The 25,732-nt window shown below is 41.1% G+C and overlaps 1 protein-coding gene across 2 annotated transcripts; it reads left to right on the top strand.

The window, feature by feature from the left end:
- The first annotated feature begins 8,145 nt into the window (after positions 1 to 8,145).
- LOC146611385 (synaptophysin-like) lies at positions 8,146 to 21,192 on the top strand. Of its 2 annotated transcripts, none has more exons than XM_085344143.1 (7): positions 8,146 to 8,163; positions 13,581 to 13,646; positions 17,160 to 17,284; positions 17,563 to 17,761; positions 17,834 to 18,025; positions 20,546 to 20,761; positions 21,136 to 21,192. In XM_085344143.1, the coding sequence occupies exons 1-7, from the start codon at positions 8,146 to 8,148 to the stop codon at positions 21,190 to 21,192; spliced, it is 873 nt and encodes a 290-aa protein (XP_085200269.1). The 2 variants fall into 2 exon arrangements, with proteins under 2 accessions (XP_085200269.1, XP_085200268.1); XM_085344142.1 differs by having other exon boundaries at positions 21,127 to 21,192.
- Positions 21,193 to 25,732: the final 4,540 nt, after the last annotated feature.

The raw sequence follows: 25,732 nt of genomic DNA, 5'->3' as shown, positions 1-25,732 counted from the left end.
TGTGCAGCAGTGTGTCCCTCAGTCTGTCCTCACTCTGGACACTTGCAGTTGTCACACATGGAAATCAAATGTGTGATAAGCTGCAGGATTCAAACACAAGTGTAACTTATAAACACATGTTCATACTTTTATTCCACAATCAGAGAGAAAGAAACAGAGAGAGAGTGCAGGACAGACAGACAGGTGACAGTCTCAGGTGTAGACACTGCTACAAAACAGCACCAGAGAAGCAGGATTTAGTGTTTGTGTTATTACGAGTGCTAAACAAGAAGAGTTCCCAGATGGTACAGTGGACACAGGTACTTCCTGGCTTGTGTAGTTACTAGGTAACAAAAGCTCATCACTGCCCCTAGCGTCCTGGAGCACTTCCGTTGTGTTTCAGAGTTTGCATGTGTTTTGGAATTTGTAAGTGCTTTGTCTCTAGGGACCACCGTAGGTAAGAAACTACAGTCAGAGGAGTTCAGCCGGTACCAGGAAGTTTATAACTTTGTAAAAAAAAAAAAAAAAAGGAAACTGCTTTTGCTAGTTTTGTTCAGCCTTCAGTGAAATTTGGCCTCATATTTTCATTTCTAGTTTAAGTTAGACTCTTAAAACATTTCAACCTAAATAAAATTCTTGTGGATTCTTGACACTTTAACTAACTAGTGCACACATGGCCACGCTACAGTCCACGAATAAAGACTGTGTTAGTTGATGTGATGTAATTCTGATACTGATATCCAAAGTAAGTATATTTAATATTTACCAAGATGTTTTTGTGGCGAAATGAAAACGATACCCTGCTTAAAGGTGGAATAGGTTCATAAACTACAAACAGATCAATTGTTGGTAGGTGTTTGCCAGGCAACGTGATGACCTGATAATATTTGATATTAATGTGATTGCTCAACTCCTGATCACATAGGAGTCGTCTGTGGACAGATAGATTTTCTTGTATTATAATAAGATCCAGTCTGATGTCCACAGGGACGTGTGCTCTCTCCCTTATTATTTATCCTCTACACAAATGCGTGTCAGAGCATCATTAGGATAATGAGAACAATCGTGTCCCAGTCCTGAATAATTTTCTTAAATAATGCGATGAGTCTCGTCTTCAGTCTAACTAATACAAATGATATGATCACTGATTAATAGAAAATGTCATATACAAGAGGTCACGTGTGTTAAGGGTCAGATGGTGGAATGTGTTTGGTAATCATATCTCTCTAGCAGGAGCTTTTGTGTTAATTTGGGTTCGGCTTCTGCGGCCACTCTGCCATGGGGTGTACCGCAGGGATCTATTCTTGGACCACTACTGTTTTCATTATATCTCTTTTTTTTCAGTCCCAATTGTTCCTCTGGTACACCAGATGTTGACTTTGCTGTTCTGACCCCTCACCCTTACTAATCTTGGGGTAAAAATCGACACTGCATCTAGTTTTGATGGCCACGAAAAAGGAGTGCTCAAATCTTCATTCTATTACCTCAGACGTCTGTCGAAGGTTAAGCCTTTTTTTCCCCAGGCGCGACTTGGAAACTGTCATCCATGCTTTTATAACCTCACACTTGGATTACTGCAAATCCCTTTTAACAGGGGCTGGCCAGGCCATTCTGTCACGCCTGCAACTGGTGCAGAATGCTGCAGCACAGTTTTTAACTGGTAAAAGAAAATTTGAACATATTAATCTGGTTCTGACCTCCTTACACTGGCTTCCAAATGAATATAGAATCTATTTTAAAATCATTTTACTTTTAGTTAAAACAGAATACATTTAGTTATTCTGTTTTAAGAAGTAATTGAGCTGTTGAGAAACTGCTTTTTCAATGATCTCACTTAAAAATTGGACATTTGAGATCGGCCTGTAGTTGTTCATTTGTGTCTTGTCAAGATTGTCCTTTTTCAGTATAGGTTTAATTACAGCAGTTTTTAGTGGTTCTGGAAACACACCTGACATTAAAGAAAAGTTGACGATCTGTAACAGGTCTGACTCCAAAGTCTTTGAGACCTTTTTGAAAAAACTTGTTGGCAGGACATCTAAACAGCAGGAGGAGGAGTTCAGTTGACCTAAGATGTCCTCCAGGTCTTTGCTGTTAATAGGTTGAAACTGTTTCATGGTGTTTAAACAGTTTTTCGGTGGACACAGTACACATCCTGGATCTGCTGTTGATGTACCAACTGCTTGTCTTTGGATTTTTTCTGTGAAGAATTTGGCGAAGTCATTGCAGGCCATTGTCGAAATTCAGCTGCCACTGACACAGGAGAGTTTGTTAGCCTGTCAACTGTAGCAAATACGACCCGAGCATTATGACTGTTTTTGGTGATGATGTCAGAGAAGTAGGACCTCCTTGCACTCCTCAGTTGTAAATTATAATTGTGAAGTTTCTCTTTATAAATGTCATAATGAACCTGGAGGTTTGTTTTTCTCCATCTGCGCTCAGCTTTCCTACACTCTCTTTTTTCATTTTTCACCAGTGTGGAGTTTCTCCATGGAGACTTTTTCCTTCCAGAGATAACCTTCACCTTAATGGGAGCAATAGTGTCCATTACATTTAACATGTTAGCATTGAAGCTATTGACGAGCTCATTGACTGAACCTCTGGACAGGTCAGGTGTTAATGGGAAGACCTGGTTAAAGATCTCACTACTGTGTTCAGTTATACACCGTTTTGTGATCACTGCTGTTGATATATTTGTGTGGGCTGAAATTTTATGGTATTCTAAATATTTTGGACAATTATTCATTATTATAGTGTTTATATTGACTCTGCTTTCCTCTGTGTCATAGTTTAAATATTTATCTGTAAAGAGCAGAAACTCTCTCATTCAAACAGGCTGATTGGTGAATCCCAGATGGACCCAGACCGGCTGGATCAATTTTACTTGTCGACTTGCAGCCTCAGCTCGCGTCATTCTTCCTTCTGGACACGGCTTCGAGTCCCAAAGTGCAGAACAGCATGGTATAAACACGGCAGCTTTCCTGCAGCAGGCCTCATTCAGAGAAAGAGACTGTGGCTTTGATCTCCTACCTGACGCTGTGTGAATTATTTATGACTATTTTACTTCTTCATTAAGTCGCATTATGCTCATCTGTTTGTTTGTTTTTGAAAACATGCATGTGAGGATAGATGGCTGTGCCTGTGGATGCTAATAAAGGAATCTGAACAATGCACCTTTGTAAATATATGATGATAAATAATATAGGTGTATGTTAATTCTCAGAGTGGCTTTGTCCACTGCTTCAAAAACATGTTGTAAAAATGAACTTAAACCAAAGGATATGTGGGACATTTTTTACTTTTAATTTCATTGATTTTATTTTCTATTTGTCACGGAAACATCATTGTCATCAGGAAAAAGATACCTTTTAATAAATGCAGATACTGGTTCATTTTGCCTGCGGTCCATGGGCAGGTACAGACTATATTAAATGAAATCTGATGTATTTATTGTTGCAACTAAACTGCATTTTGGTCACCTCCATTATCTTGTGTTAAATGTGTTTTAGTGTGGTCACCGTATTGTTACAGGGCAAACATTTTTCTCAATGCGTGTTGATAGAATAAGGAGCTGTGTGCCTTAGAACTCCTGGAGCTTTCAGTGAGTTTCCCCCTTGAATGCTTTTTGGTCCCCCACCCACTAAAATCCTGGAAGCAACCCTGGTGGTTAAACGTAGAGATGCATAAACTCACAGCTAAAATAGGGGATGCTGCAGTATAAATTTATATTTTTATTCTCATCAGAAAAGTAGCTTCCAAGTGTTGTCTTGACATCAAATGTATGGATGAAATGCAGACTGAATTTTTTCAACTGCCCAGTCTGTGTTAGAGACATGCATATTACTGAGATCCTTCAGAGTTTCCCAATCTTATCTTGAAAAAGCCCAAACTCTGTTTGAAGGTTGGGTTTGTTACAAAGGATCATACCCACCACTGTAAAATAACATTACAAAAACATGTAGCATAAAATATTACAAGGGCCTACCTGTGAAACAAAATGTGTCACTATTGTACCTACACAGCAAATTCAAAAGTGTTAAATGTTTTGGTGTTAATAGTCTTCTTGCAAAAGTAGAGTTAATTTTACTCTAAGTAGAGTCACATTCTTTTAATGTAACTCTGAGGTGTAAAATGATAGTAGTTAAAATCGAGTGTTAAAAATGAGTGTTTCTCTGTCAAATCTGGAGGTGTTACAATGGAAACATTAACTCTTGACCTCTTAACTCTGAACTCCTAGAGGGGCTATGACACCAACAGAGTAAATTCACAGACTCCGCCCCTAGCACGGCTCCAATCGAAGCTGAAGTGAAGCCGTTTCAGAACATTTTGCTCTACATATTTGAGTTGTTTGCCATGCTTGGTAAGTCATTTTTTCAAAGATTGTTTCAATTATTATTATGAGCTTTTACTTCTGTGGCTCTTTGGAGTTGAGACAAAGCTGTGTGAAAGGCATTAGCCATGTTGCTCGGTGATAGCATAATATTCTGTTTTAGCTAGCTGAAAGGTATTGTTTGCGGGCAAATACCACAGCCTTGAAAAAAGCTTGCATGTGAATTTTCAGTCAAACTTTTGGTCAAATACACCTAAAACAATGTCTAGAATGTGAAATGTTGGTATAATGGTGCTACTTGAAGCCTGAAAACGATCGCCCATAATAAAAAAAAACGAGCAAATAGCAGTAGCAGACGTCCTGACTCGATTCTACGTTAGCATAGATCCCTCCAGAGTTTTGTGCACACGGTTTAGGTAAAAATGAAAAAGGTTGAGGTTTTACATTTAGTTCAGTATTACCTGTTGCCTGTGTCCTTGTCTTTTGGGAAAATACTTTACACAAGTAATGGCTCAAAGAGGATTCCTTTTTTTTTTTTTTTTTTTACTGTGCTGCAATTGTTTACTGGATTATTTGTGCCATTAATTAGTGTCAACTAATTTTTATTCGATCTCCGCACAGGATATGCTTGTGAAGATGGAATATGGGGGAGAGCAGAAGTGCGTTGAAGTTCCACAAAGGGATGAATGAAGGACATGCATATTGTATTGAAGAAATAAGTGATGAGAATGCTGTTATTTGCATTTACCATGTCAGACCTTTTGATAAACAAAATTCTAATGAAGTGAGAACATGTATACTGTTACATCTTTCAGAAAATGTTTTGAAATTGTGGTGCACAGTTCAGAATAAATGTTTTTCAAAAACCATTGCATCTTTTTAGTAAATGTTTATTTCCAAAAGAAATTTCTAGAAGTTCAGAACAGTAAAATTCCCGCTTTTTAGAATGAATTAGAAGATAACTCTTACGTAGTTAAACTAAAATACTCTTTGAGAGTTAATATATAAACTCTTAACACCAAGTGTTAAATTATCAACTCCAGACAGATTTGGTGTTTAACACTAAATCAGAGTTAATGTACCAACTCTCCAAAAAGAGTTAAATTAACACTCTCTGGTGTGGACCCATATAGACACTTTAATAGTGTTGAAATCAAATCCGACAGTGTTAATATGGACATGCTGGATTTGCTGTGTACCTGTGTGGAGTGACAGGTCTGACCCAGTCTGATGTGGTCTGAGCTCCCTCTGCTGGCTGACTGAAGGATGAGCTCCAGTTGAAAGAAGGAAGGATGGATGGAAGGATGGAAAGGATCACTCACTCAAAATCCGTCTTTCAGCCCTAACTGGAGCTCAGCTAGCTCATTTGATTCAAACAGAATTAACAGCCCATTTCCATCTGTTGCCATTTCCATGACACACACACCAAACCAGCAGACATAGCCTGTTGCCATTGTTGCACAAAGGTCAGGGAAACCTGTGCCACCTGAAAGCCATGACATAATCTTCCCTCTGCCAGGGATACCACATGACCACACGTAAAACCCCACCTTCCAGGTTCCTCATTGGCAGATATGCGTGTGATTGGTTGTTTTAAATGTTTTCTACTCTTTATCTGTTTCACTTTAAACCTTCTCCTGTATTTATAAAGCCTATAAACCACCATATCTAGGAACAGCTGGAGGTTTTACCTCTTTAGAGTCACTTCAGCCCAAATTATCTTGAGAAGGGGAAGGGGCGGGGAGGTCATATAAGGGCTGGGTGTGTTCTCCAACTCATTTGTCTGATCTGTGCCATCCTGACACACCTGCAAGTCTGTTTGAAATGATGCTGCTAATTGCTACAAGAATTTATTGTTTGTCCTTTGACTTAAAAACTGCCACTCTGAGATTTGGGGTCACTTTGAAAAGCCCTTGTTTTGACAGAAAAGTATGTTTGAGCTAATATGACGTTAAATTCACAGGTGATTTTTATGTAATATCTTTAGGGGAGTACGTAGTGTTTTAGGGGTTTTTTTGTTTGTTTGTTTGTTTGTTTTTATTCAAATCCAGTGAGTTAAAATGCTAACCAGAGATGCTTGCACACACTGATGAGTGTCTGGCACATCAGCATTTATGGGTTTAATTATGACGTCATGGTCAACAGCTCCATGCAGTAAAAACTTCCCCCTCAAAATGAATAAAATGAATACAGCATACCACCTGTACACACTACTCCCTTCATGAGCAGCACCATTTGGTTCTTGCAGACTTCTTGTCTTCTTGGTCAGCACGCACCAGGTCGGGTTAAAGCCTGTGTCTTCTCTTCTGTGAAGGGCGTAGTGCCCACCATAGCAGGAAGTCATAAGTGGTGTCTTTAATCGGCACCACACTTTCCAGCTGTGCTGATTGTTAGAGGTTTTATTTATTGATTAAACAGTGACTTTGCATGATGAGTACTGCTGGAACACCAGGGTGACGGTTGTTTAAGATACTGTGCTGTGCAAAAGTCTTGACACACGACAATTCTTCATGTTTTAGGGAAACGAGTACAACAGTTTATTAAAGGAACATGATTTTTTGCAAATGGTTGTTGTTAATGAAGTTTATAAAGAGCCAATTTTTTTAAATGAATCATTCCACTAAATGCAATCAATGTTACTTTAACTTAAAAATATAACTATCTTTCAAAAGCACCGACTTACTGAAGTGACCTAAATGTTTTTGAACTTCAGTCGTCTAGCTTAATGCAATCTCTCAACAAATCAACAAGTGATGATGTTAATCATAATGACCTCTGAGTGGCAGGGTGGGGGGTGACTGAGAGGCACAGACTGTAAGTAAAGGATAAATGTAGCATGCTGGTTTAAGTAAGGTCTTATTCTTTTTAATGACCACCAGGGGGCGACTCCAGTAACTGCAAAAATGAAAGAAGACTTCATATTTGCAGTTTCTTGGTAGACTGAGAAAATAGACCCAGACTCTCACGGACTATGGTATGAATAAAATCAGTCCTAGCTTAAAGTACTCCTGAATACAGCACAATGTTCATTTTTGTTAACTGTGGTCATTATCAGACTCACATGACTTCTGACTGACACCAGGATGGCTGCAGTATCATAAAACCAAAAGTGATCAGGTGGCTAGCATCAAATAATTATTAGTAGTTATTGTTGTATCGAAACTCCATAATGCAGTCAAAGATGTTGTTTATACCTCAGTCTACATGTGGATACTGATGGGAACAGTTCCTTGTCTACTCTGAATTTCATTTTGGAACATTTGTATAGGAGTGCTCCCACAGGCACAGAGGGACCAGGATGAATGCCACTGCAATACGAATGTCTGTCAGAAATTTGGCTTTAAACTTTGACAAAAATTGAATTAAAGCCACTGAATGATTCAGGATTAAGATCTACTTGTATTTGTAACATATATTGGTTCCTAAATTGTGTAAGCATTAAATGTTTATTTGAATTAACTGTTAAATCAAATTATGAGCTGAGGTTTTTGTTTTAATGTTATAAAAATATAAATCTGCGTTACAGATTACATTTATACGTCACGTATTGGGTCACATGATCACAAGCACGTCACCACCACCTTCTACCGTGATGACGCAATCCCCCCCCCCCTCCAAGAAATAAAAGCTAAATTTTTAATTTAATAAAATAAATATTTTTTTTTTAATAATCATATTTAATGTTTGTTTTTTTTTAATCTGAAATGTTTCTTTGTTCTTGTTTTTTTATAGTAAATAAAATGATGTCGTGGACTCAGACACAGTCCCGGCCCCTCCACTCAACCCCCCTCACGCCTTCCCCCTCCCAGATCTTCTCGGTCCTCTCGACACTCTGCAGGATGGACGTCGTAAATCAGGTACAAACACTCCACATCCGCCTTTTTTATATATATATATATATTTTTTTTTTCACCTGTCTGCTGCGGGTTGATCAGCTGTGGGTTCGGGTTGTGTTCGTGTTTCGGTTCGGAATTTGTATGCATTTTGCCTCCCGGTAAAGCATCTCCGTGTCGGCCGCAGGAGGCGGCTCCGACAGCTGGCGGAGGATGCCCGGGAGGAGGACATGGAGAGACGGAGGGGAGAGGCTCTCCGGACCGGGCTCGGTTCTTCATGGTGGTCCATATGTTTGTGTGTTTGTACCACTGTGTGTGTGTGTGGGAGGGAGGGGGATGTGAGGCGGACTGCGGGAGGTTTGGAAACAGGAGTGGCTGTCTGGGGTTTCCATCCCTGCGCCACGGTGTCTGCAGGAGGCCCGAAACAAAAACGCACAAACATGAAAATATCAGCAGCCCCGTGCGCCCGTGATGAAATGCTGTGTGTGTGTGTGTGTGTGTGTGTGTGTGGGCTTGTAAAATGGCAGCCGGGGGGGGAGGGGGAGGGCGTCCTCTCTGCTCGGGATGCTGATGCTGATGATGTTGCGGGTCTGCCCGGATCTGTTTTTCTCTCGCCGTTTTCCTTCTACCTGATCCGCGTTATTTAACCCGGGTCTAAGCGGGTTCACCCAGATGATTCAGCTGCTCCTCCTCTTCCTCCCACCCCTTCTCCTCCTCTCCTTCATCAGCTACCTTTTAAGATGGAGACCGAGAGAAAAGCCAGCATTGCTTCGCCGTTAGTTTCTATCACAGCCCGATATTTCATATCCAGCTGTTGTTTCACCGCCGCTTTATTTTTACTGTTTTAAACTACAGAGGAGAAAAAAGCCCGGGAAAGCTGATGAAAGCTGCTCTGTGTCAAACGTGATTTCAGTCCAAAGCTGACTTCTGTCGGCCTCTTTGATCGCTTGCATTTAATTAATGATGTCATATCTGAGTGTTCTGTGTTACGCTTCATAACAAACTCCAGAATTTTACGTCCCTCCGTTTAAATGCAGTTTTTGTAGTTTCCCACTGCAGAATTTAACCATGTCCACCACCAGGGGCAGCATTATTACAAGTGTTACAGATGTTACTGCTCGTTTCGTCTTTAATATTTTTTATGGACTTGTGGTGGTTAAAACGAACCAATTAAAATCAGAAAACTCTTAAATCCTCGATTTCTATGTTTTAATGTAAAAATATAACTGAAACATTTGGTTTTCCTGACTCTGTCATGAATAAATGTTACACTCTGATTAAATATGGCCAGTTGAGCCTATGTGATGATCTCTGTGAAGGAGAACCTCTGAAACATTTGGTGTGAGGGCTTTTTTTTCTGCTCTTGGCTTGTTTGTATCATAAAGAGGGGAAATCCCTGATACGGTCTGCTCTGGCTGCCAGCACAGAGGCCCAACCAAATATTCAGTTTTGGTCAAAGGGGAGGCACATAAGGCTGGATTGTTTCTCATAAAAGGACCATTGTGAACTCTGTGAATCTTGCACAGTCACTCTACTAGTGTCCAGCAATAAAAATATGGCGTTGGACATGAGGAAAAAATGGGTCCCCTTTAATGTTTTAATATTCACACGATGCACAAAATAAAAAATCAGGAGCTCAGAAATGCTTTTTATTACAGACCACAGCAGCCGTACAGATGTCCAGTTTCACACATTTCTAGCTGATGCTCCTGTTTTTGGGGGGTTTTTGCCGGTAAAGCTGAGCTACCTTTCAGGCCCATCACAGCATGTGTTTGACATGATGGTGGTTTAAAAACACATTCGTACTCCCAGTGCATTAAATTTAACAGTCTAGCAGTACTCTAGTCTTTTTTTCAGCGTGCTGGGATGTGCTTCAGAAGAAGAATCTCTCCAGGTGAGGAAGGGTAAAGGCTGAAGGATGTGTATGTTCACCATTTTCACACTTGTTTTTGACAAAAAAGATCTTGTTTTGAGGTTGAAAAAAATATAATAAAATAGCTTTGTGCCATGTTAACCACATCCCAGAAAGCAAACACTTACCATCTGCAACCAGATGGCTACAAATGAGTCCAAAACCCGTGGCTATGATCCTGCGCAGTCTATTTTAGATCTCAAAGGAGTGCACTATTGTTTGTGGAGGTGGTATTCAAGCACGTTGTACAAAATTTCATATTTGTGGGAAATGGATTTCATATCTTTTATATGTTTTCAGCTCTGCTCTTGATTACATGGTCAGATGACGGCACTGCAGTTTGCATGGCTGCAGTATCTGGTTATCCTCCTCTGAGCTTGTGACCTTTTTACCCCTCGGCTGTAAAAGGCTGATGGGGCATTGTCGTCTCACTGACGGGCGGGCGAGCAGCATGGAAGTTTGTGAATGCAGAATGAGGCAACATATTAGCCCATTTACTAACAACCATTCACGAGTTCGAGTCTCGGTGACCTCGACCTTAAGGTGAAAAACTTGGTGAAACTTGAGAGCAGGGCCACATAGGATTTTGAAATTGTTACCGTAGCTGTGTCTGTTAGGAGGCTGAGGGGTAGCACTGGTGGGTGCAGGACACAAAGTCCCGAGGCTCACCCATGTGCCACAGCCTTTGGGAACTCTGGTCTGTGGTCTGTGTTGGATGGGGAACATCTGTAAAATAATGAAAGAAATGTTTTTACCTGAAGAGAAGCAAAGTCGGGGAATTTTTTTTATGACCTGTAGGTGTGCAAAAGGTTGGGATTCTGGTCTGGTGGGACGAACAGACTCTAGTTTGAGAAGCCATTTTATTTTAAAGCTGCCGATTAAATGGTGCTGGTGTTTCAGCAGGAACGCACAAAGTGCCAAGCAAAGAACTTCACAACATGGTGGAGAGTGGCACATTGCCATGGAGACTAAATTACTGTGCTGTGCATCACTTTTTAAAATGAAATCGGCGGTTTGTCTGCTAAATGTGTGGATAAATGTGTCCACTCTGCAGCCAATCACAGACCCGCCTTCCTGATCAGTTTATTCAGCTCTGATGTCGCAGGTACGAGGTGAACAGGAATGGAGACGGCTCAGTCCCCTGTGGAGCTTCCCGTACTGCACGTCCACCAATGGAGACGGAGCAAATTCCCGTCTCGCACACTGAAGCGTGTCAGTCAGTTATCCATGAGATTCATGTGTTTACTGACTGTTCCTGTAGCTTCTTTTGAATGTAAACAAATACTGAAAAGGGAATACCTTTATTCGATAAAGATCCAGTTTAACTGTGAAAGGTAACAACTGAACGATGTTCCCTCCTACTGTCAGAGTCTCAGTCAGTAAACAATCATTTCAGCTCTGCTGGCTGGTTTTATTGGATGTTAACAACAGATTCTGGCATCACTCCTCCTGAGATGAGCCCGCTCAGGCAGACCAGTGCAAAACTCCTAGAAGTCTGAGTCGACCTCAGCGCCGTCTGAGTGTTCATCAGTTTAAAATATCAGCATTTAATTAATTACTATTTGCGGTTAAGGATCTCGTGCATTTTTATTCTGCTTTAAACTGTTATCTGCAACATTTGAGTCTTTCAGTCTTCACTCTTTCATTTCTGGAATATGTCTGCATATAAAGTGAAGGCAAAAGCATTCTATAAATTCCTGTTTTTCCATTGTTGTTCATTTTTACTTCATTATATTTTCATTAGCCCTGCGTCAGATTGGCGGCCTGTCATAACCAACCTCAGAGACAGTGTTATAGTCCTAATAAAATAAGCTTACAATCCCTTTTTTGGTTTTATATAAAGTAGTGCCAGTTCACCACATGTGTCTCAAGGTACTTTATAATGTAAAGTCACAATATACAATAAAATAAAAATTTACTGGAAGTACTTTGATTATTAAACAGAACCTTTTAAAGTAATAAGTGAATAAAGTGAAATTAACTGTATTTGATTACAAAAATAACTTTTTGCTTGTTTTTATTCTTTTATTGAGCCATAAGTGTGTCTGCAGTTATGTTTGGTAATGAATGTAATACTATAATATCCCTAAAGCCTGTTTAATACCTTATCCTTGGCACCTTTATGCGAGTGTTGAATATCCCACGAGCCGAGCAGCAGGTTGAAATCTGAGAGGAAGAATGGATCTGTTTGTTTGAACACGGTGCATGATGCTGTCTGTTTGCAAGATGTGCTTGATGTGTATTTAAATCTGAAATGAAGATTTTAAAGTTCAATTTAAAATGAAGGATTGTGACATTGAACGCATTATAATTCATGTTTAGGTACATGTTTAACTCATTTTAAATGAAGAATAATCAAAGCAGTGACTGAGTCATTGCCAAAAAGCTGAAACATGAAAGTGTTCCCAGAAAAAGAGATGATGATTTCAGATAATCTGGCAATGATTTTTGCACTGTTTAAAGAATTTTATGCATTTGTTCTCAAGTAATTGGATAATTATCAAAGTCTCAAAAATCATTTGAAATCTGTTAAGTCATTCACATCCAATTCTGTTAATTCTGAAGATTTCTTCGTTGAATTGTTAAAAAAAAAAAAAAAAAAAAAAAAAAAAGAATTGTTCCAAATGTTTTTCAAACGATCCAAAAACATTTGCCAGTTTTTCTTCATTCCTGCGTGTAGAATAACGTCCCTGAAACGCTCTGGAATCAGAACAAAGTTGTTCTCTGACATTTTTAAAATTTCCCTGCACAACAAATCTTCTCCCGATCAGTGAAAATGAGTCCAGCTTTTTTCATTAAAGCTGAAATGAAGTGGTGAGAAAATCATTTTAACATCCAGAAACATATGCAAGGATCATTAAGACATTAAGACACAGCAAACTGCGGGTTTCCATGTGCAGTTAGATCGTCTCCTACAACGTAAGAAAAGCTGTTCAGATTATTGCAATAAAGAAACTTTGTTGTGCAGTTGTGAATAACATGCATACAAAAATGTTATATACAGATAAATTCTGTCGCTTATTGCATGATGAGATTATCATGACGGTCTCCTCTCCACTCCCAGTGTCTGCATTTTAGACCTGCAGTCTGAATCATTCATTAAGTCAGCTGACTCGGTATGATGGGAATGTTTTTTAATGTTGCCAATATTCTCAGTGAATTGTTATTATTGATAACAACAGTTGAGCTCAAAGTTTCTCTTGATGAAAGTCTAAACATGTCGTTGATGGTTAATAGAAATAAGTCCATGAAACCACGCTGACCCTCCTCTCTGCCACCTAGCATCTCTGTAGGTGTTGGTTTGCTTGTTTTTGTTTTTCTAGGATGGTTTTAAAGTACAGAAAAGTTTGGAAATATTTTGGGGAAAAAGTTTTCTTCCAAATGTTTCATTTAGCAGAAATGATGCTGCTGTTTATGATGTTCTGGCCCTGAGTGAAAGTGCTCCTGACAGCAGGAGATCCGCGTGCTCGTCTTTCGTCAGGCTGCTCGGATGAACATAATTAACCAGTGTGTGTCTTTCTGTCTGCAGCTGGTGGCCCAGGGTCAGTTCAGGGTGCTGAAGGTTCCTCTGGGCTTCATTAAGGTCCTAGAATGGGTGAGTTCATCAGACCAACAGCTGCACCACAAAAACCTGCAACCACAGCACAGATGCACTGTATCCTCCAGAGTTTTTAAGGACGTATAACTCCCGGAGCTGAGTTCACGTTCCTGTTTAAAGCTCAGAAACATCATACACCATCAGAGTTTAATGGTTCACCTTAGATGAAAGCACAATTCACACATATCCATGATCATGTATGAACGAATAATTTTCTTCTGTTTAACAGCTGATCAGCTTTAATGTTAATATTTAAAGTACGCATTCATGACTTGTAATAAAAACATATAATAAAACATAAAAATCTTACTGTATCAGTTTTATTCTATGTTTGTAGCCTTTAAGCTGCTAAAAGTTCACTAACTGCAGGTATGATTCAGCTCCTACTATTAACGAGCTAACCTTCTGGTTTTATTTTGAAATAAATTGTAGATGCCAGCATCCACACAGCAGGGGGCGCTGTAGGGAGATTGAAATCCCCTCCCCCTCAACTCGTTCTTCTTTTGGTTTTTCGTTGTGGATAAAACCTCGTACATCAGCTCAGTCCGGAGGGTTTTTAAAAACATTTTAGGGACCTCATAACTTCATAGATGCAGGAGATATACACATGAATTTTTCAGATGTATTAAAGTTTTCATTACAAAAAACTCAGTGAGCTTCAGCATCATGGGATGTATCATAGTTTAAAATATGTTACAGTAGCAGAAAGAAGCATCGGTACTCCTGGTCGTTTGATCTGATTTATGATTGTTCACTGTGGGGGGAAAAAAACAACTTAAAATGAATTTTCAGTGAAATTTCAGGAGTCATTTCATCATCTGATATAAGTATCTGCTCAAAACAACCTTTAGCATATAAAACGTCTCCTTTTATTTATGTCTGTGAAGGTTCTCAGTCATCCAGGTCATCATAGTCTAAGGAGCTTGGAAAGAAAAAGCGTCTGGACTTTAAGTTGCTTGAAGACGTTTCACCTCTCATCCAAGAAGCTTCTTCAGTTCTAGGGTCAATCCCCTCAAAGAGGGACAAAAGGACCTCCTGATGATCCTCTACCTAATCACTTGAGCCAAGGTGTGAAAACAGGTGTGGGTCCTGGGTCCTGAAAACAGGGGGGGGGGGGGTCCTTTTGTCCCTCTTTGGGGGGATTGACCTTAGAACTGAAGAAGCTTCTCAGATGAGAGGTAAAACGTCTTCAAGCAACTTAAAGAAGTCCAGACGCTTTTTCTTTCCAAGCTCTTTAGCCTCCTTTTATTTACATTTTCACACCAGACTCGTCAAAAGAATCCCTGGTCGTGGTTCTTTGTTTATAATATGATCATATTTTTAGCAGCAGCGATGTTCATGTGGTATATGTAACAGTTTCAACATCTCACATTGATAACAGAGGGTCTCAGGTACAGACATCTGTGAAGATTGAAAACAAGCATAGACATAGATCGGTTGTCCTAATGATTTAATTAGCAGGTAGGAGAGATCGGACACTGATAGCTTCGTCAGTGATTACAGATCCTGTTGAAAGTGCTGTCTGTGGAGATCACTGGTTGCTTCACCAAGAGAAATGGGGAATAAAGCATGGGAGGTCTCAGCCAGTGTGCCTCAATACCTCAGATTAAATGTGAGCGTTTAGTTAGATGGACGTCCCAAAAAAAACCCTGTTAAATCTCAGTCCAGGCTGACCTTCACACACTGGCTGACAGGGCGCATGTTGACTTAACTTCATATATATGTTGTATCACATTGTCAGATCAACTCTATAAAACAAGTCTGAAAACATAAAACCTTTTCTAAACCTTCAGACAACAAGGAAATGGCTTATTCACAAATTCCACTGAGATGCCGAAGGCTGGATGGGAAGTGATGTAACAGCTTCAGCTCTCAGTACTGTATGTATGGTATTAAATATCGCACACCCACACACTGACTGAGCAGATGGTCACAGTCAGACGGCCCAATCCCTACTTGGCAACGTGGATGTGGGTTCATGCAGCCTCCTTGCGAGGACCAAGTGTGAATTTTCAGAATTGTGTGGATGTTTTATGGCAAATTTATAGGGAAATGGGGACAGTCGAAGCAGCGGTTCATCAGGCTGTTTGAGCCTCACGGCTGGTCCTCACACGTGTCTGAGTGTTGGCTAGAAGAGCATCACAGCTGGTGTCTACAGATGTGGCAACAGCTGTAGAAAAGCAGGGACACTTTTTGGGACTCTAGTTGTGACACTAGTGGCAAAGCGGGAGCACAAGTGGGATCTTTTTGGCAACAATTTGTTCCAACAATGGTCTGGTATCAAGCCTGTTTCTTCTTAGATGTGCACACTTTTTTGTTTTTTGCACTTTCTTTTGCACAGTAACATATCTACCCTGGTTCAAAGTAGGTGTGCTGAGTGTCAGGTTTTTAGTTATCAGCAGGTAAAAGCAGAACAATCACAAAATCCCTGCCCCCAATCACAGGGCAGGGATAGCTCAGTAGGTAGAGTGGTCGCCCCATGATTGGGGACTATAAGGGGTCTGGATATTAAAAAAAATAAAAACTAGTAAAAACTGCAGACCTCCTTACAAACCACATCATACAGGAGTTTAAACTTTGACTCCTGGATACAAGACGATGAAAATAAATCTGGATCTTCCTGCATGTAAATCACGCAAGGCTGCGAACATCTTAATGATGACCCTGGTTTCACTTTCCTCCACGTTCTGTAGCAGGTGGGGAAATCAGTGACATCACACATAAAAACGTCACCAAGTTCCTCCCGCTGACTCAACGTGAAGCCTGTTTTCATCAGGCCGCTGAAGTCAGTGTGCACAGCTCTGTGAGGCCGAGGCAGTTGTTGGTTCGGTTCCTGTCTGATATGCAAAGCTTCGCAATGAGTCGCTAAACATAGACGTGACGATGAGTCATCATCCTGCAGGAGCCAGCGCCTCCTCTGCTTCAGCAGAACTGCATTTATATGTATTTAAAAAAAATAGCAGCAATTTTTAGCCACAGGAAGGTCACGGCCATGAAAAATTGTTTTTACTGAGGATGCTGTTTGCAGGTCAAAGGTCAGGTGACACAGTCATGTCAGTTTCTTCATCCTAAAGAGAGTCTATAAATGCATGTAACAGTTTAGTGTTGCTAAATTCAGTGCAATATTTGAGCAATTGTAAAAATCTGCCTGCAAGTGCTGAATTTATTTATTTATCAATAAAAAAATTAATTAAGCCGTCCTAATGAACCTAAATAACCTTCTCTACAAAAACACAGCTTCTCCTCTTGGAGGCAAATAAGTCTTCAGTCTCTTTGTGATATAATCATGATTTTTATTTTTCTAGTCTGAGTCAAACAGAGTGACCTCTGTGCAAAACCACGAATACATCGTGTTTTGGATTTTGGTCAGACTAAAAGGAAATGGAAATTAGAACCTGGAACAACTTTAGGAGTGAGATGAAAATGCTGTGCTATGCCACATACAGGAGGATACCACTGCTGCGAGTAATGCTTGTGATGTGTTGTTGCTCCTCCTTCTTCCTCCCCCAGTTCTTCGCCATCTTCGCCTTCTCCACCTGTGGCAGTTATTCCGGGATGTTCAAGATTGCGGTGGAGTGCAAGAACCGGACGCAGAGCGACCTGAAAATAGAAGTGGAGTTTGAGTATCCCTTCAGGTCAGAACACGCACAGACGCCATAAACTCTGAAGCTAAAAAATATTAAATAAAAAATTAAATGTTTAAACTTCTTTCAGCTCAGTTTTATTTATAAATGTTCCTCAGGCAGGACCCCTGGGTCCAAAGCTTTGAGGGGTGTTTTGACCAGATGGTGTGACTGTCGGAGCTCTAAAGTTATTAACTGTGTATTAGTTCTTGTTGGTCACCAATGTCTGAACCAAATGTTGTATTTTTCACTTTAGCTTCACCTTCAATAACTTTAAACTCCTCTGTCAGACTCCACCAGGAGTATTTTCATGCCCCCACCTGTAAGTCTGAGAATAAAGAACCGATTTTCCTGGTTGGCGACTACTCCTCCTCGGCCGAATTCTTTGTCACCATCGGCGTCTTCGCCTTCCTGTACTCTACGGCGGCTCTCAGCATTTACGTCTTCTTCTTTGAAAAGTACAAGGAGAACAACAAGGGCCCACTGATCGTAAGTACAGCCACCCGACTTCCCAGTTGACCTCTGAATAACCTCCCTCACTCTGTCTTTGTGCCGTTTCAGGACCTGGGAGTCACCGGAGTGTTTGCCTTCATGTGGCTGGTGAGTTCGGCAGCCTGGGCCAAAGGTCTGTCCGACGTAAAGACTGCGACCAACCCGGATGAAGTCATCACTATGATCCCCGCCTGTAAAGAGGATGAGAACAGCTGCCGTGAAGTCCACGACCCGGTTATGTCTGGATTGAACACCTCTGTGGTAAGACTTTCACTGGGCCTGGGCACATCTGAGTCTTGCCATAGGACGGGGAAAGTTCATGGATACTACAATACTAGAATGTCAGTACTGACCCGCACAGAATATTACTGAGAAATGTCTGTAGGTTCTGAGTCATCCAGGGCACGAGAGTCTTAAGCACTCGAGTAAAAAGAAATTGGACTTCTTTCACATGAGCCAAGGTGTGACCCTGACGACTCGCCTGATGACAGAGTAGGTAAGAGACTCTCGGGACCATGTCCAAAGTGACGGCGCCTGTTACACACCGGCCTCGAGCCGGAGTGCAACACGAGGAAAGCAAAAAAAGATCGCAAAGAAGTCAATCACACAGCCACGGCTTTACAATGACTAGTCGTTTTATTAACTGGACAGGTAATGAGCGTCAGGGTGGGCATGGCCAAAACAACAAACAAAACACACTAGAAATAAACCAGAACTAACTTACCTATAGTGATAAAACCACAAAAGAAAATACAAGCCTCTTACCTGTCTTCACTAACCAAAACAGGAGAAAAAGGTTCTAAAAAGAAAAGTCTTCCCACCCCTACAGCTACCATGTCCAGTTAGAGGTCTTTTTACACCGTTTACACTGCAGTCTAGCGCTTCTCATCCCGGAAAACTCAGTCACACAGCACACGGGGCCAAACACGCAGCTCGCTGGAAACAGGAAGCAGGAGGGGCTGCCGGCCTAGTCAGGTCCCAATTTGTAGCCGGCCTCATTCCATCTTCCCCCGATGGTCAGCCTCCACCTGGAAACTTACATAGCACAAACATCACAGAGTACAAACAACGCCCCCCTCTGGTGTGGTGAGTGACAGTACCACACGGAAACAATGACCTGGCTCATAACAGCGCCTCAAGAGGAACTCATGAGCAGTTAGAACAGAAGTCCAGTAGTCTTCAACTCGAGCTTAAGATTAATGAGAGATTAAAAAAAAAAAATTCAACATGTCAAAGAAGCAAGATTTCAGATATAATGTCAACTAAATGACATAAACTAAATAACAATGACACGTTTAGCACCGGATTATAAAGAAAACTGGTGCTGGATCAAACTCTCTGTTTATTGAAGATGGGTTTAAATTCACTTGTTTCAGGTCAGTGACATAAATGTTTAATTCTGTCTTAAAGTAAGACAGATTTCACACTTGGCTGTTTTTGTACTGATGAAGTAACTGCTGACGGGGCACTCGCACTTTGTTGTCCTCCTTCTTTTCCTCCTCTTCCTTTCTACCTTTCGCTTTAATGGATTATCTTCCTCCATCTGACCCTATCCATAGCATCCTCCTCCTGCTCCGCCACATCAACCCTCTGCATGTCCTCTTTCACTAGAACCATAGATCTTCTCTGAGGTCGTCCTCTTTTCCCCCTACCTAGCAGCTCCATCTTAAAAATCCAGTCGATCAGTGTACGTGCCCAAACCCTCTCAGCTTTGCCTCTAGGACTTTGTGTCCAAACCGCTCGACCTGAGCCGTCCCTCTGATGGACTCCTTTCTAATCTTGGTCACACCCAGCTCGACCTCCTGTCTTGCTGTCAGTGCCACTGTCTCCAAACCATACAGTATAGCAGGTGTCATTACCATCTCCCCTTTCTCTCTTGCTGCTACCCTTCTGTCACTCCTGCTCCTCTTCACCTATCTTGTGCGCTGTCGGTTGCTTTAGATGATTGATCGTGACACAGGATGTTGATTTTGATCTTGTTCTTTTCGTCTTCACCATCAACCCTGCTCCCTGTTACTGTAACCTAAATACGTGAAGAAAAAAAAACTTTATGCCCCTAAATTTTAAGGTGCCTCCATGATTTACTTTTATTAATCAGGATGCTAACTTAAGCTAATGAATACAGTTTATTTTCAGTTATTGTTTGTACTTTGGATGGTAGAAGGCATTAAAAAAAAAAAAGAAAACAAAATCAGTTCTTTATCAAATGAGGGTGGATTTGGGAACCTCTTGGAGCTGAAAGAAACTCTTAAAGCACTGAAGACTGCATTTGCTATATTTAGTCACTCAGTGAGGCCTCAACCCCAATAATGCAAAACTTAAAGCCATAATATACTTTAAATGGCCGAGTTATCCCCATTCACCTAAAACAGGTGAATTTCTGTCTTTTGTCCTGCCTGCCTCTTCTCACTCCTAAGCTGTCGCAGCCCTCGATCGTTCTGCCAGCGGATTCTTCCTGTCAAAAGGGAGTTTTTCCTTCCCACTGTTGCCAAGCGGCCAAGTGCTCATAGGTCGTCTGTCTTTTGGGGTTTGTTTCTAATATTGTAGGGTTTTTGCCTTGAGGTCACCTTGAGGTGACTGTTGTGAATCGGTGCTATATAAAAAAAAATACTGATGCATTCAACTGCAAAGTTCTAAGCTATTTTAACATGGGAGTCTATTGGGATTGACTAGGTTTTGCAGAAGTGGCCATTGGAGGAAGTGCAGCTCTTGGCACTTCTATCAGAATCTGAATTTGGTAACAGAGAATGACGTGATAACCCTCAGCTTCTCCTCTTGCAGGCATTTGGTTTCATTAACCTGATCCTGTGGGTTGGAAACCTCTGGTTCGTCTTTAAGGAGACGGGCATCATCGCTCCCTTCATGCGGGCTCCGCCTCCTGAGAGCAAGCCTGCCGCACCCGATGCCTACGGCCAGCAGGGAGCCTATGAGCAAGACCCGTATGCCAGCAACCAGGGAGGCTACCAACCTGACTACAGCCAGCAGGGATACAACCAGGTGAGCAGACGCACTGATGATGCTGGTAACGTCAAACCTGGAACCTCAAGGGAAGAGTTTAGCTGAAGCTTTGTGACTCGGTAATTTGATTTTGGTCGAAACATAATTTATCTCCTGATGACCTGTTTGATCAGAACAGACATCTCTAACATCTGCTATTCAGATGATGGGTCAGTTAATTACATTATATGTGATAATTAATGTATATGATAATTGTTTAAAACAGAAACACTTTGCTGCCCATGACTGTAGATTGAATTTTAGTCTTTGAGTCTGACATTTTACATACAAAATAAGTGATCATTAATCAAGAAAACTGAATTCATCCTATGTATTTTTTTTATTTTTTATTTTTTGTCGTCCAGGAAGCGCAGTATGGTCAGGGCTATGGCCAGCAGGGGGCGCCCACCTCCTTCTCCAACCAGATGTGAGCTGACAGGAAGAAGGTGAGATTGTGGAGGCTTAGTGAATGCCTCCTTGCTGCGTTTAAGTTGAAGGTTCAATTTGAAGCATCACTTTTAGTATGTTGGGCCCTATAATTTCTGTTTCTTGGAGTCAGAAGTTTCCATATTTAAAACTGAGGTTGCAGTACGACGACATCAGCTAGGTGCAAAGCATGCACACAGATATCTTCCAATTATTAACAGACTAATAAAACACTAGAATTTCACTCACCAAAACTGAAGAGCAAACCTCTTGATGGCACATCCCTCACATCAAGCCATCATATTTCTCAGTTTAGTTAAAAATACAAGAGGGTCCCAGTTCAGTTTACCAGGTTGAGTAGGTAACCCATACACCATAAGGCTAATACAAAGGTCCAGAGTGGAATCCACCTAAAGGCCACTTACTGTTCATCTTCCCCCTCATTTTTCTCCTAGATTTCCTGTCTGCTCTCCACTGTTCCATCACAATATCCAAAAATATATTTAATGAATGCTCAGGCTTTGTACCAGGCTCTAAACATGATTTTTACTTTATTTTTATTTTACTGATGTGAAGCCGGACACTTTAACACAGCAGTCTCTGGGGATTTTTGGAGTCTGCCTCAAGTGGCCATTAATGGAACTGCAATTTTGCCAACCAAACCCAAGGACCTCTATCAGAATGTTTTTTCACATCTTTAAATGTGTGAGCTAATACTGTGTTCATCTGCTGTGTATTTATTGAAACAATCATGAATGTAAAGCTTCATATTCATGCGTAGGAATGTTGTGAAATGTTTGGGGCTCTATAGGGGGACTAAGATGTCATCCTCGTTTATTTTCTCTCGCTATTTTTAGGGATTTGACTGTAAATTTTAAAGATTAAATATTGTATTTTTGTTTCTGGTTTCTCCAGGATGGGGATTAGTTTTTAGTCACTGACGCAAAACATTAAAACTCGAGGTTAATGTTGCTTTTTCAAAAAGACTCGTCGGTGAATGAAGGTCATTTGAAAAAAGCCAGCAGCTTTTATTTATTTAATCAGATTTTTTTCCATTTGTCTTTCCTTCACAGGACAAGTCGGAGTGAACCAACAGTGGGTCGCTTGCAACCAACCCACAATGTGACACTCCTGGCTGCAAAGTTAATGGGTGGGGTGGGGGAGGGATGAGGGGAAAGGGGGGGTTAGATGTTCACTATAATGAATTGATGTGTAAATGACTAAAAAAGAGAGTTATAGATAATAAATCCACAACTTGAAGAATCCACCAAGACATCGGTGACGAATAGAAACCTGAAACCAGTGACGATGTTGATAAGAGTTATTCATATTAATTAATCTGTGGAGAGAATGTATGTTTGTGTTGTATAGATATCACTATGAACAGATATATAATATAGACTGAAATGTTTCCTGTTTCCTATTGAGCTGCCCTGCCCAAAGTTTTATGCCCCGCCTCCTTACATCAGCAAACCAGATTCACACCAGCCAATCGTGAAGCTGTTGAGACTGGGTCCACACTGAGAAAAATCCAATGAAAACCAGATTTAAACCAAAATGAGAACCACATTAAACAAACTAACAGAGCGTCTGCCAACATCACCTCCCCGCTGCATGTAAATATCAAACAGGAAGTGATGTCAATTTGAGCACATAGTAAAACCCAGTCCGGCCTACAGCATCACAGTGACGCCCGGTGGAAACTGGATCCAAAATGGCCCCTCGTCATTACAGTTTGCACAGTTTGTGTGTTTAATGGGCTCAGCCGAGCTTCGATCTGCTGTGTGTTACATTCCAGCTGCAGAAACGTCCATCTGGACGATCACCGCCACTAAAACTAAGCCAGATCTGATTCTACTGGCTTCTACTTTGGGTCTAAACTCGGCTAAGACCAATCTGATGATTTCAATGTACTGCTATGATGCAACGGAAACGCCCATCAGGAGCAGGCAGTACAGTTCACTGCCCCTCAAAGGGCTTCCAGATTTAAACCAATTAGAAAGTGAAGGTGGGCTTTTGGAGGCGGGGAGCCTAAAAAGAGACAAATGAATGGAAGACTAAGTATGGGATAATTATTTGGACTGACTTTGCAAAGCCTCTGACTTTGCTTTGTTCACAAAGATCAGAGGTTTTAAGCAACAGCTGTTTCCAGTACCCGATAAATATCTTTACCTGGAAACGGTTTCTATGCAGACAGCAGCTGATGATTACATCCTGATACAAGTTGTTGTGCTATGAGTCTACATTTGTGGCATCAACAACTCAATGGCAGACCAAAATTTTAGATGACTGGTTTCTTGGAGTTTTTCCACCTTGATGGGGGTAAATTTCCCCACTTGGAAACTCACTTTTCCCATTCTAAATGGTGGCGATGTGAAAATTCAGAGCACAAAATTCAGTTAAGATTCCTCCATGACTTACATGTTGATCTCAGTTATTGGCTTAAATCTTCAGATGGATGCTTCTGTCAGCGAGCTACTTTGAAATGTTGCAATTGTTTTTTAAATTTATTTTAATTTGTCTTCTGTTAGCCAATCGAGTCTTTCTGGAAAGTTCTGGGTCTATAAAAAAGTGATGCTTCTTCCTCTTCTTCTTCTTCTTGGGTTGTTTTTCTTGAAAGTGAAGCTGTTTTTAGCGTCGGTATCTTCCTCCCGCATGGTGACGTGTTTACTGCTCGTGTCGTTCAGTATCTGAAGATCAGTGTGATTCTACTTCCTGTTTCCTGTGTGTGTGCGCGTGTGTGTTTGTGTGTGTGTGAGACCATTACCTGTCCATACCACTTCATTGGCTCTTTTTATCCTTTCTCTCATCTTTTATGCTTTTAATTCTCCTCCATTCACTTTTCTTTCTTTCCTTGTTTTTTTTTTTTACCCTCCCTCTTTATTCTTCATCATCCTCTTCTTCACCTCTGTGATGTGTCCTCTTGTGTCACAATAGTCTACCCGGCATCAGTAACCATGGCGATGGTGTTGACAGTGATGATGTGTGTGACTTGTTGCTATGGAGACATCCCCAACCCAATTCCCCCTGCTGTGTTTATTCAATGGAAAGTTTCAATAAACGATAAACTCATCTCAGTCTGATTTTGTGTCTTTATACAGTCGAGTGAGCAAATGAAGGGGAAATGAAACTGGGAAGAAAAGGACACTAGATGGGAAATGCACATGCTAGACCAGGGGTAGGCAACTCCAGGCCTCGAGTGCCGGTGTCCTGCAGGTTTTAGATGTGTCCTTGACCCAACACAGCTGATTCAAATTGTTAAATGTTCTCCTCAACATGTCTTGAAGTTCTCCAGAGGCTTGGTAATGAACAATCATTTGATTCACATGTGTTGACGCAGGGTGAGATCTAAAACCTGCAGGACACCAGCACTCGAGGCCTGGAGTTGCCCACCCCTGTACTAGACGCTTAAATAGATACTTGGCAAATGGACAGCTACTTTTATACCAATACTTCTATATAGTGCTTTCTACTCTGACCATTCAAAGTGCGAGTACCTTGTTGGACCTCCTTTTGTCTTTGGTGCTACCTTAATTCTTTGTGGCATAAATTCATCGGGGTGCAGGAAACATTGCTCAGATTCTGATGTGTTCCAGTCACTTCCAGGCTGATAGCAGTATTATGTGAAAGTGATTTTTGAACAACACCCATGAAGTGGTAGGCCACATAAAATCACAGAACGGGGTCAGCAGGTACTGAGGCGCACAGAGGTCACCAACTAGGTGCAGAGTGTTAAGGTTCAAAATATTGGGGATGGAGACAAGAGAAAAACCACAATAACAACACTGGTCCGGCCGGGTTAAGTCAAACGATGATTTTAATGAACACACGCGTGGGAGATGGACACCGTATGCAGACAGCCTCAGATCTCAAAATGGTGGAGCATTGCTCAAACTCTTATAGCCTCTGGTTCTCCCACCTTATCATAAAAGCCTAAACATTCACATGCTTTTCTCTCACACAGCGCCTAAGCTACGACCTTGGCTCCCCGTTTATCTGCTCCTGCTGAGTTGGGGCAGAAAACTCCAGTATGCTCTGTTCTCTTCTAATCAGACAAATAAGGCGATGACTTTCTGCAAACAGTATTTCTTATAACATCATAAAACAATATCATTCATCCACAATAAATCAGCAGTCTAATGTAATGCAAATCAGTTTAACGAATGCAATAGTTATCAGCTTCTTCTAATTCAGGAGAATAATGCAAACTAAAACTACATAATAATTCACAATCTTTAGTTAGGGGTATAACATGGCATAAAATAATATTATAATCTAACAAGAGTCAGTCACTACAGACGTCCAAACTCCTATTTGCCCTCAGATTAGCTCAAGAAACGTCCGTATGGAATGGGTTTCTATGGCTGAGCAGCTGCACCTAAGCCTTACATCAGCGGGTGAGATGCAGTGAGTAAAGCACACTGGACTCTAGTGCAGTGGAGACATGTTCTCTGGAGTGACAAATCACTCTTCTCTATCTAGCGATGGACGAGTCTGGTGGTCCTGTTCCAACATGCCTCGCACCAGTGAACAGAGAAAGGTCCA

This window comes from Diplotaxodon limnothrissa, linkage group LG20, assembly GCF_057381915.1.
Source record: "Diplotaxodon limnothrissa isolate DT_005_m linkage group LG20, D_limnothrissa_male_GT1.1, whole genome shotgun sequence".
Taxonomy (NCBI): Eukaryota; Metazoa; Chordata; class Actinopteri; order Cichliformes; family Cichlidae; genus Diplotaxodon; species Diplotaxodon limnothrissa.
This window is presented reverse-complemented; position numbering and strand designations above follow the sequence as displayed.